Source organism: Heteronotia binoei, chromosome 19 (genome assembly GCF_032191835.1).
Source record: "Heteronotia binoei isolate CCM8104 ecotype False Entrance Well chromosome 19, APGP_CSIRO_Hbin_v1, whole genome shotgun sequence".
Taxonomy (NCBI): Eukaryota; Metazoa; Chordata; class Lepidosauria; order Squamata; family Gekkonidae; genus Heteronotia; species Heteronotia binoei.
The window spans coordinates 18,708,558-18,721,383 of NC_083241.1; the positions used below are offsets into that span (position 1 = coordinate 18,708,558).

The 12,826-nt window shown below is 44.1% G+C and overlaps 1 protein-coding gene across 10 annotated transcripts in view; it reads left to right on the forward strand.

Annotated features, from left to right (window-relative positions):
- Window positions 1–12,826, forward strand: part of ZFAND6 (zinc finger AN1-type containing 6) — a 141,509-nt gene that overhangs the window by 94,680 nt on the left and 34,003 nt on the right. For 8 of the 10 annotated variants that reach the window (XM_060260036.1, XM_060260045.1, XM_060260040.1 and 5 more), the window contains exons 2-3: window positions 5,172–5,334; window positions 8,382–8,493. In XM_060260036.1, the coding sequence (XP_060116019.1) occupies window positions 5,172–5,334; window positions 8,382–8,493 (275 nt within the window). Of the gene's footprint in view, window positions 1–3,831; window positions 3,886–5,171; window positions 5,335–8,381; window positions 8,494–12,826 lie in introns of those variants that run through there. The other 2 variants (XM_060260044.1, XM_060260039.1) reach the window with 2 other exon arrangements.

Consider the following 12,826-nt stretch of genomic DNA (forward strand, 5'->3'; position numbering starts at 1 on the left):
GAAACGGTTATTCATGGGTTGCAATACAGCATGTCTGTGCTAAGATACTGCTACAAACAGTCCGGCTGTATGCTGAGAACATGATTCCCCACCCCCTGCCAAGATTATAAACCCTGAGATTTAAGACTAATCCTCCTCAATGCAACTGTCACTGATGGTTTTTGCAAGCTAGGAAAGTTACCAAGTCTGCACAATTGGAGGTTGAAATGATACCATTAAATAAAATGTCTTAAAGGGAGGTTGAAGAGTTAAGGTTAGAGTCTGTGAGAACAGAATTTCAGATGGTTCAGCGTTATGAGGCAAGAAGGGGGTCACTGGGTTTGGGGCAGGTATTTGTGAATTTCCTTCATTGTGCTTGGGGGTTGGATTAAATGATCCTGGAGGTCCCTTCTAACTCTGTGATTCTAAGGTCCTATTTTTGTGAACTTTCCTGAATCTGCAAGTTGTGGTATATGTGCTCCCTCTCCCCATTCCACCACAGCTGCTTTTCATTTAAAACTCCAACCAACTTTGGAAGAGACTTCTGCGTGTGTCTGCTTAATGCCATTTTGTTTGGCCTGAATAATACAATGAAGTTCATTTTACTACTTGATTAATTTAGTTTTTAAAAAAACACACACACCCCATTCTAACACCTTTTTTTGAAAGTGCACAGAATATTCCGGAGCTGTGTATGCCAGGTGTTGTGTTCTGTTTTTCTCTCTAAGGAGAAACTGATAACCAGCTGAGCTGGTACTCAATCCAGTTTTTCTGGTTTTCCTTTGAATGGTATTTTTCATCTCTTTGCTCTTTTTCTTCCTGTTTTGTGTTCTTATTTCCCCTTTCCTCTATGATGTCATTATTTTGATCAAAATAAATTCAGCATGTATTATTTGCTAATGAATTCTGTATTGATTCAGTAGTTATTGGTCTTGCTAGCTTCAAGGAACCCTTCCTATAATGATTGACCTGCCAGGGTATCTGGGAGTCCCATGGAAGCTTTTGCCTTGGAGAATACTCTGGAACGCCTTCTAGGTCAACTATGGACATACATTCAGTTTGTGTAGCTTACTGGTCATAGCTGTTGGATTTTATCGTTGTCCTTTGTGATCAGGATGAACATTCAAGAACCTTCATGAAGTTCCTTTAGCCCGATAAAAAGTGCTGGATCAGATCAAAGTTTCTATTTAATCTATGAAGCACAGTAGCTAACCAGGTGCCTGATCAGAGCATACCCCCTACCTGCAAGTGGCACTGAGAGGTTTACTGCTTCTGTTACTGAAACCTAGAATTGGGGGGGAACCTTACAGGTAATCTAGTTCAACCTTCTGCTCAGTGCAGGAAAGCAGTTTTAGAACATTCTGAACTGGTGGCTCTCCAGCCTTTGCTTGAAGATCTCCATTAAGGAATAGCCCACTTGCCCCCTATGTAACTGGTTCCATTAATGAACTACTCTTACCATTAGGAAGCTGGATTTGAATCCAATAGCAGGAGTAGGGAACTTTTTTTCTGCCAAGGGCCATATGGATATTTATAACATCATTCGCAGGCCATACAAAATTATCAACTTAAAAAACAATGCTCTGCCGAGGAAGAATGATTCAGGCCAGCAAAATTAATGCAAATAATTGTTTTTCTATTTGAAGTCATGTGGGGAGAGCCTAATCTGGCACACACACACACACAGCCTGTCGCCCTAAGCAAATGCATAGCTTCAGGGCTTTTTTGTAGAAAAAGCCCAGCAGGAACTCAGCAGCATATTAGACCACATCCCCTAATATTAGCATATTAGGTCAAACACTCATTAGCATATTAGGCCACACCATCTGGGATAATTAAGTGCAAACTGAACTGGTGGTAGATGGCTCCCACCCCCACCACTCCTCCCTCCCTCCATGTGGAAACTGCAGCTGCTCCCAGCAGACCTTTAAAGGCACCCACATGCCCCAGCAGCAGTCCTTCACAATGCCCACCACACAGACTCCACAGAGAGAGAGAGAGAGAGAGAGAGAGGGAGAAAAGGAAATAAAGGGAAATGAAATGGAGGGAAGAAAGAGTAATAAAGGTAAACAAAGAGGGGAAGAAATGGAAAGAAAGGGAATAAAGGGGAGAAGAAAGAAATGGGAATAAAAGGAAACAAAGAAATGGGGGGAAGAAATGGAAAGAAAGCGAAATAAAGAAATGAGGGGGAAACTTACCTGAACTGTCACAGTAACTTTTCCAGGCCCTGTAGCAATTCTAGCTGGCCAGCCAGGCCCCATGGCGGCTGCCACACAATACATGTGTGGGCCCTGTGATCGCTGCTGGGCCCTGGGAAGGCTGCTGCACAGTGCAGCTGGGCCCCACAATCCTCGCTGGCCAGCCAGGCCTCAGGAAGGCTGCCACATGGCTCAGTTCGGCCCAGCAATCCCCGAGAGCCATATACGGCCTTCGGGACGGAGGTTCCCCACCCCTGCTTTAAAAACTAACAAGAATTTCCGGGGTATAAGCTTTCAAGAGTCATCTGCAAGGGATGAAGGGAGCTTTAACTCTTAAAAGCTTATACCCTGCAAATCTTGTTGGTCTTCAAGATGCTACTGGACTCAACAGACCAACATGGCTTCCCACCTGACATTACCATGGGAAGTTTCTCCGAATGTGCAATTGAAATGCCCCAATTGAAACTTGAGGCTATTAAATCTGCTCTTGCCTTCTGGAACCACCAAGTGTAAGACATTCATGAATGTTCATTTACCCTCCATGAACTTGTGGAGCCATTCGCCTCCCAGCCCGCCCCCCGCGCCTGCTGCTGTACCGTCCCCTTGTACCAGCTCGGCTAAGTTCGGGGGAGTGTGGCAGTGATGTCATCATTACATCATCGGATGCGCATGCTTTGTGCACACGAAATTGACACTGGGGGGGCAGGGAGGTGCAGGTGCAGCCACCCCTAGCCCCAGACCTGCCCTGAGGGACACAGAGGAGCCATGTAGGAAATTAGATATATAGATCATTGTCATGACAAAATTCACTGTACTTTTTAAATACTTTGGGGGGGGGCGCTGAAATGTAAGGCCCCTTTTCTATCCAGTTCGTAGTACTTTGTACCTGTAGCTGGATGGATGGATATCTTGCTCAGAATATTTAAGAGTTAATGGGCATATCTGAGCATTTCTTTGTATCCAGGCCACGCTGTGCATTCTTCCAGCTACAGGGTTGGTGTTCACATATTTATCTGGGCTCATGTGCTCTTTAGACTGATGGAATGCAGTTTTTAGCAGTTAAGGTTAATTGGAGCAGCATATTGATTCTTTCTAGCTTCATTCATTGAACTTGTGAAGATTATACAATTTGTGCAGCATTACTTTCTTTAAGCTAAAAAGCAGAAATTTCAGGGAGTAGCTTTAGGGGAATGCAAGTCTGATGCTTTCCGTCTTTATAATCTAGCATGGATACTAAAGCCACAGAGAAAAGTGTTTGATTTCTATGCATGGTTTTGTGTGTGTGAATACACAGCCCTCTGAGGAGAAGCTAGTGTAAACAGGCTATAACTGTGGGAAGCTAGCAGCTATTTGTGCTTACAGTTCTGGAGAAACCTGCAGCTGTGGTCACAGAATTGGTTGCTTGTCTCTTCATGTACTCAATTGCTTGAAAAATTTTTTAGTGCTGGCCTTTCTAGCCTACCCTGTCCCAAAGACTTGGGGCAGTAGCAGTGTGCTAATTACGCTACCTTCTCCCTTAGCTGTCAGAAGCCAATTTGAATAAAAAGCATCTTGCCCCACTGGTGGGGGGAAATGTTTGGGGTTTGAGGATCTCCAGAGGAAGAGGATTCCACAGTTGAAGGGCAGCTGCTGAACTCTTCTGTGCATTCTTCAGGTCCAGCATACAGTGGGCCAGGGACCTTGTGGAGTGCTGGGAGATAAAAAGAGGGTAAGCAGCAAGCTGCCACTATACCCCACAGATGTTATAAAGGGAATGTTGCTCGGCCAATGAATGGTTTGGGAACACTTGATGCATCAGCTGAGCAGGTGTGAATCTGATGCATCGGTTGTTGATGAAGCCACTAAGAGGCTAGCAAGACGGAAGCATATAATAATTGTATAATATACAGCACATTTTGGATGCTTTCTTACTGGACAGATTCAGTCATCCTCTGCTAGGCTGCATGCCTTTCACTGTGGTAGCACAGACTCTTTTTGGAATATTTTTCTGGAAGGAGTCCATAAAGCACCTTCTGGAAGGAGTCCATAAAGCACCTAATCCCAAGATTAGGGAGTGATACAGTGCCGGGTCCCCGCTCCCCCCCCCTCCCCGTAGGCACTTCTGGGCAGCTGAGATCATGTTTGCTTTGGGATTTTTTCATTTTTGTCAACCACTGTGAATATTATTTACTCCTACACATATAGATACATCCCACCCCTTCTGTATTGAAATCCACAGTGTCACACAAGTAAAAAAACAACAACAATGCTAATGCAAACTCAAAGTAGATCAAAATTTGAAAAAGAATAAGCAATCATAGCAGTGAAAAGCTATTGATAAGAGTTGGAGAGACAAAAGTTAACGGTTAAGATTTGGAGGATAAAACCATCTTAATCTGGTGCTTTAGTTTATAATATTTAATTGTTATAATTTTTCTGCTTTTTCCATTCAGTGCCAATTCTGTGTGGGGGGGAATCCTTAATTTTTATTGAATAATCAAATGTCCTCTTTCCTTGCTTCCCCAGGATATTTTTTTGGGGGTGGGGGGTGGCTGAAGTCAGGGTATTTCGCTACTCCCAAAGCCTAAACGTACACTTTTTCATGAGGTGGGATATCTAGTTGAAAATTTACCCCCACATCTCTGTGCATATTTAATAACTATAATCAGTTCTCCAGAATTTACCTGTATTGCCAAACTCAGTAGTTTCCTCATAGGGCTGTTTTATGCCCCTAGTTGTTTTTGCTTATGAAAAGAAAACTATTCCAGAAGTTATTGTACTTTGGCATGGTTTTTTTAAATGAAGGCACAAGTGACTATGTTGTAAATGGGGAGTGGGGAATGTAAGCCCCCTTTTGTATGCATTCTTCTAAAACAACAGAATTAGGGAAGAATTCCACCCTCAAAAGCCAGTGAAAGGTAGTACATCGGCTGTGAGGAGTAAAAGTTGCCTTGGGAGTAAAGGTTGGTCTGAATTCACAGAAATCTCTGTCTTGTATTTTCCTCTGATCACTAGAAAAGTAAAATGGCTCAAGAAACCAACCATAGCCAAGTGCCTATGCTTTGTTCCACTGGATGCGGATTTTACGGCAACCCCCGTACAAATGGCATGTGTTCGGTATGCTACAAAGAACATCTTCAACGACAGAATGGTAGTAATGGTAGAATTAGCCCCTCAGGTAAGCATGAATCATAAATGCTGTCTGACGGCTCCCTCTTTCCAGGTATACAGACTTTGCGAAGTGCTTTTTTGACAGTCCAAGACAATTGTGATTTTCCCTCCCTCAACCCATGTTCATAAGCAAAATATACCAGGCTAATCAACTTTCCTCCTCCTCCTTGTGGCTGCTAACTGTCAAGAGGGAGAGAAAGTGTGTGTTTGGCCATAAGGATGACTAATTGTGTGGGGCCTGTAGTGCCAGCATATGTATTATGATTCAGCTTTAAATGAAACGGTACTAAAAAAAAAGTGTTCACAATATTTTTGTCACTATAATTATAAGAAGTCTAATTCTTGCAGCTGGTGTTTATTTTTGGTAAAGTATAATCAGCTGTATGTGTCCACTGCTGGTTGTTAAAACCCCTGTTTATCAGCAGAGGCTTCACCAAGTGAGTGAAATAGGGAAGCATATATAAATTGAGAGCAGAGAGTAGGTGGACAAAAGATTGCCTGAAAATAGGTGTTGCAGAAAGAAGTGATTTGTGCACTTCACTTACACCCTTCCCTCCATGCTCTATCTGAAAAATGATTAAGCTGCCTTCGGATGCCATGAGAAGCTGCAATAAAACTCTGTGCATGGACGCTTTTAGCTGTTTTGGTGATGAGTATGCCCTCATTGTCACATCAATTATAGATGAAAAACTCCAGTCACCAAGGCAGCTGCATTCAGAAGCTGCATGCAATTGGACCTTGATCAAACTGTGAAAGTTTGCAGCATGCTTCTTACACAATGGAGTACTACTTTCTACAGGGGTGCTTGCAAACAAAGAGTACTACTTTCTATAGGGGTGCTTGCAAACAAATATACAAGTAGTTTTCTTCATCCCTGGGGGAAAAATTATGGCCAAGAAGGACAAATTGCAGAACAGATTTTATGTATCTGTATAGGGAAGCAATGCAGGTTCTACTGCTTACTAATCTCTTTCTCTCCCCCCGCCACCAAAAAAAAAGCATATTGCTCTGGAAGCTGTATCAGAAAAGTTGAAGGGAGGGGTCAATGCATGCTTCATTTGAAGCAGGGCCCAAATTCAAATGGGTTCAGACTCAACTCAAAATATAAAGCTTTTCAAACCGAAATTTTGGGATCTGCTTCAAATCAAGCTTCATCAGTATCAAAAATCTGAAAGGCACAAGTTGGAGCAGTCCCCGCTGAAATGCTGATCTCTCAAATGAATGTAGTTGCCAAATATAAGAAGGGGGAGGGAAGAGCAGGGCATATTATGAAGGCAAAAACAGTCTGGGCAAATGGTTATACCCCCTCCTTGGCCATGCTCCCTGCTGTGGCTATTCTGGAAGGAAAATTCCATGGAGGGGATAGCAGCTTCAAGCCATTGACTCAATGGATCCAGTCCACCCCTGACCCTCAGCATAAAACTTGTCCTGTGCTGCAGCTTGCCCCTCAAAGTGATAGCTAGCTACCCAGAAGGAGACCTATGATCTTACTTGATTTTGCTTACCTACTTTTCCTTATGTAGCTAAAGTTCCACCGTCTCACTAAAATTACTCCTTGGTGGTTAGGTGGGTATCCTCCTTTCTCCTGTCCAGATAAGGCAAATATTAAATATATACTTGAGATCTGCTCAAAACATGATCTCAGTCCTTAAAACCACCTTTTTGGGTACACTAGCCAGGGGATAGAGCCAGCTATCCTCCGAAGAACCATTCTTCAAGTTTAAGGTGCCTTCCTCTAACATAAAATGGCTCTTAGACTAATAGAAGAGCTGTTTAAGTTGAAAGAAGGCTTCTAACTTGAGTTAAAAGAAAAGGTGAGAGAGAAATATTTTGACAAATAAGTAAACTTTGTTGTAGGATAGGGATAGCATTCACCCCAGTGTATCTACATTGTTTCAGCAGAGGGGACACGTTAAGCTGATAGAGTACTATGTCTAATGCCCATGCAAATTCATAGGAGAGGTGAAGTTAATTCTTGCAGATGAAGCATAACTTTGGGGCATAATGGACCTGACCCGAGATCATAGCACGTGTGGTTGGTGTAAACCCAGTTCATGTAGGCCAACTGAATAAAAATTAGGATATGTACTTAGTTGTGCTATTCTCTGGGCACTCTGAGGATTGGTTGTAGTGCTGTATCACATAATTGCCCCTATGCCAGTAGACTTTGGATTATTCAGCGCAGCCTGTTCATTGAGCAGTTGTTTAAGAATGAAGAAGAAGAAGAAGAAGATGAAGATATTGGATTTATATCCCGCCCTCTACTCCGAAGAGTCTCAGAGCGGCTCACAATCTCCTTTACCTTCCTCCCCCACAACAAACACCCTGTGAGGTGGGTGGGGCTGGAGAGGGCTCTCACAGCAGCTGCCCTTTCAAGGACAACCTCTGCCAGAGCTATGGCTGACCCAAGGCCATTCCAGCAGGTGCAAGTGGAGGAGTGGGGAATCAAACCCGGTTCTCCCAGATAAGAGTCCGCACACTTAACCACTACACCAAACTGAATGTATTTATGGTGTGAGGAAAGGAGTGTCTCTCCACTCTGGGTGTGCACATTCAAACATTTTCATGCAGTGAATTCCCGATGCATGTTCCCAGACTGTAACAGTGACCTTGTGTCACCATTTGTTAATAAAATGAGGTTTTTTTCTGACACTGATCTATTGGCATTGAATGGGAATATATAAAGGCTGTTGAGGAAGCTTTCAGATGCAGAGCAGCTGCAGTAAGAGATGTTTAAAGCTGCACTGGCGAGGAGAGTAATACCTCCAAACAGGAGCTTGATATATTTTTTAAAGTACATTTTGTTGCATGTGTATTTTTCTTAACTTGCATCCAAGAGGCCCCATGGTAATTAAAAAGTGAATATCCCAGGTTCTCTTTTTCTAACAGAAGAGCACCTATTTGATTGGTTGGCAGTGCAGGGCTGGCTCATGTGTGTGTGTGTTTGAAGTCTGAGAAGTCTTTCTGATCCAGAAGGCACAGGACTGAGCCCTACCATGAACATCTTCTTAGCACAGCCAAGTGCTTCCTTAACACTGGTGCTTCTTCTTTCAGCCACTTCTGTTAATAGTCTCCCTGAGTCTTTACCTGTTCAGTGCACTGAAGGCAGCATCCAGGAAGCTCCATCAACACTAGACTCTACACCTATAGCGCCTATGCAACCAAGGTAAAAATTGCTGATGTTACAGAGTTTAAAAACTGTGTGTATTACTGCTGCTTCTCACTTTCTAGTATGATTTTGCATTTTGAGGTGGGGTGGTAACTGCATGAAGCCATGACATTGCCTTGTCAAATTACTGCTTGCATCCTGCTGGCAGGATCTTGGCATTGCTAATATGAGTAAAGTCTGGATAAAACAGAGCAACCAGTTCTTCTTTCCTTTCTGAGGTGTTCTTTCAAGGTAATCTTGGCTGGTGAGTTTATTAACTCAGGGGGAGAGGGAGAATGTATATTAAGTATAGGGCTAGAATACCAGCTGGAGAACTAGTGCCAGTGTGGAGGGGTAGTTAAAGTGCTGCAGTAGGATCTGGGAGACCAAGGTTTGAATCCCTGCTTTGCCATGGAAGCTTGCTCAGCTATCATATGTTATTGGCCTATCCTACATCACAGGGATGTTGTGAGGATAAAATGGAAGAGAGAAAGATATAAATCACTTTGGACCCCCGTTGGGAAGAATGGTATAAATGAAGTAAATAATAAATTCCTAGGCATCAGCAGACATTTCTGAGGCCAAGAAGGCTGCTAGATATTTGCTGCATTGAAGGGAATGGCCAACAGAGGGGGAGAAGGGAATATCTCAAAGCGGAGAGACCTAGGGCTCAGTAGTACATGATGTGGTTCATATATGGAAGGTTCTGGGCTCATTCCCGAGCACTTGCAATTAAATGTTCCTGGATAGCAGTTGTGGAGAAAGGCCTCTTCTCCGCCTGAGTCCATGGAGAGCTGCTGCCAGCCAGAGGATATACTGATGTCAGAAAGTTGGTGTAAAGTGTGCGTATTCAGTTCAGTTTACTTCAGAACATGATCAGCTTGGAAAATGTTAATAAAAATGATAAAAACTGCCACATAAAATACCAAGACCAACAAAAAAGATTTCCTGTGGTCAGAGTGGTATATTGAAAAATGCAGGAAGGGAAGAAAAGCAATTTGGGGCCTTTTTTGGGTAGAGGAGGAACATGGTGGTGTCTATGCCCTTTGGTCAAGGTCACCACCATATGGTCACGGTCAAGGTCAAGGTCACCACCATATGGTCACCACCATATCACATTTTTTAAAGCCCATGCATATCAGTGGTTTCCCCCAGGTGTGGCTTAATACAGCTTTGTTTCTCATTGTTTTCCAGGTTAATAGAGCATTATGTTTGTGCATGCCTTGAGAATGGAAGAAAGCTTTTCAGACACTCTGCCTTAATGCTTTAATTTTTTATATAAAAACCACAACTGGGAGTCCTTATGTGGTAGTGAGTTTCAGTTCCACCCCACCCAACCTCAGTGTTTGGGAATTGTGTATAAGAGTGGAATGTCCTTTAGGGAGAGTTGGCAGTGTTATGGGCTTTCTGCCTCTTTGCCTTCTAGCTTTAGGGTACAAGGGCCTTCTTTTAGAGCCAGTACTAAAAGTTTAGTTTGTAACCAAGCCTCCTTACTTTGAAGGTTATAGCACCCACCTGCCCCCACAAATCGCAACTTATTGCATTGCATGTGTATCTCTCTTCGTTGGTTTTCTCAGCCTGCCAATGGATCCTGACATAGCAGCCAAGAATCACTGTCCTTTCCAGTCAAGTACTGTAGGCTTGGTTAATTAAGTATTTACATATCCTCTAACTGATGTTATTCAACATCTATATGCACTCCCTTGCCCAGTTAATCTGGGGGTTTGGGCTGGGTTGTCACCAGTACACTGATGACACCCAGCTTTATCTGTTGATGGACAGACTCAGCCCCAGGCTAGGGTTTTAGGGGCAAGGCAGACTGATTACAAGAAGCCAGCTGAAACTTAATCCAGCTAAGACAGAGGTCCTGTTCTAGAGGAGTGGTGGGGAATGGGTGTGGGAATCTGACTCCCAGCCCTTGGTGGGCTGCCACTGACGCCAGCACCAATGGTGAGGAGTTTGGGAGTGATCCTGGATGCCTTCCTTTCCATGGAGGCCCAGGTTGTCAAGGGTCTTGCCATGAATTCCTGCACACTGTTAATTTGATGTTCCCTTGCTCTTTCGCTTTTCTTACCACTATCTCTTTGCAACAAGTTATCAAAGAAGACTCCAGTGGCCTGGCGGTTGCCTAAGAGATCAAGGTTGACCGGCCAGGCTAGATGCACCTGGGAGGGGAAGGGCTAAAAGACTTCCCACGTATAATTCCTGCTTGAAATTCCCGCTTTCCCTTTGAAAACATAACGGTTATACTGAATGTATATAAGAGAGTCAAAGACTGGCCCTGCCAGTCTTTGCAAGATCTGCCATGCCTAACACAGTTATCGAGGTTCAATAAACTACTATTATATCAATGGTCTGTTTGATGTTCCTGAGAGACTGAGGACTTGACACAGGTCACCAACATTGCCAGGTCAGCCTTTTGGCTGGTCAGGCAGCTGGGTTCCCTGCTTTTCCTCCCATGACCTAGTGAAAGTGATCCATGCAACGTCACTTCCAGACTTGACTACTGCAACTCACTCTATACAGGCCTACCTTTAAACCTGATCTGGAAGCTTCAGCTGGTACAGAATGCAGCAGCTTGCCTGCTGACTGGGATGTTAGTGCAGGCATACGTTCAGCCAGTGCTGCATCAACTGCATTGGTTGCTGACTGAGAACTGAGTCACGTTCAAGGTTATGGTATTAACCTTTAAGGCCCTATATGGCCAGGGACCAGCATACTTGCGGAACTGACTCTCCCTGTATGTGGCCCGAAGAACCTTGCACTCTTGAGACTCGCACCATTTAGAAGTCCGTTGTCCAAAAGACATCTGCCTTGCCTCAACCAGGACCAAGGCCTTTTCAGCTCTGGCCCTGGCCTGGTGGAACATGCTCCTGATTGAGATCCCTGTGGGATTCATTGCAGTTCAGTGGTAGAGCATCTGCTTGGTAAGCAGAAGGTCCCAGGTTCAATCCCCGGCATCTCCAACTAAAAGGGTCCAGGCAAATAGGTGTGAAAAATCTTAGCTTGAGACCCTGGAAAGCCGCTGCCAGTCTGAGTAGACAATACTGACTTTGATGGACTGAGGGTCTGATTCAGTATAAGGCAGCTTCATATGTTCATATGTTCACTGGGCCTGTAAGATGGAACTGTTCCACCAGGCCTTTGGTTGAAGCAGCAGATGTCAAATAATATCGGCCTCTCCTGTTTCAAGCACTCCATCATGGGTTCCAGATGCAGTTGATTTAATCCATCAGTGTGATCCTCTGCTCCTTCCTAACATGGGCTTATAGTACACTGGAATGGAACTAACCACCGAGCTGCCATAAGGTATAGATATATTTTTAATTAGTCTCCTAAAATTTTAAATCCTGTTGCAATTAATATTCTAATGTATTACTGTTTTATGGAATTGTTGTATTACTGTTTTATGGAATTGTTTAATCTTCATCGTGGTCTCTGTGCAGTCCCACACATGGGGTTATCCACCAGGATCGATCCTGACTTTGGAGAATTCAAAGCAATCTTAGAGCGTTAATTTTGGCGCGCATTTCCTCTCGTCCCGGGGAGGAGGCATCCACTGCGCATGCCTAGACGAGAGGAAGGCGCTTCACCCACCCAGTTTGTTCTTTACCGCCTCCCGGGATACACCTACCTCGCTGAGTCTCCACAGCGATTCTTCATCTGTTTTTCCTGCATTTTTCTCCTCATCGTTTGTCTTTGTCTTCTTCTTCAACTTCACTGGTATCATTATAAAAAAATATATCTTTCTACCCTCTTTCTACCTTCGTCCCTTCCCTTCCCCCCCCCCGCCCCCCCAGGCAGATGGAAGGGAAAGACAAAATCGGTGCGCCTCAAAAATCCCATCCACAGATGGACATTCTTTATGCCTTTTTTGTCTGGGTGAGGCCCATCACACCGACACTTGCCTGCATTGTAGTCAATTTGGAAAGCAAGCAAGAAAAAACCACGCGGCTAGACTCAGAAGTCATTTGTTGGAGTCGTCACTGCGCCCTACTATGTCCCATACTTCGGGATCCCAAACCTCGCCATCTTCCCTATCTACTCAAAAGGAAGTGCCTCGACCGGCAGCTTCCGTGGCTTCTGTTCCCAGCAAGCTTAAGTCCGGGAAACACTCAAAAAAGTCTGATGATTCTAGAAAGAAACATCGCACAGAATCGACTTCTAAAGATCCTTCAATTTTGACATAATCGAAAACGAAATCTAAGACGGGCCGTAGGTCCTCGGATTCGAAGTCTCCCACCATGATTTCTACATTGCACCCGACTGTCAGCACCTCGGCCGTAGGTCCTCGGATTCGAAGTCTCCCACCATGATTTCTACATCGCACCCGACTGTCAACACCTCGGCC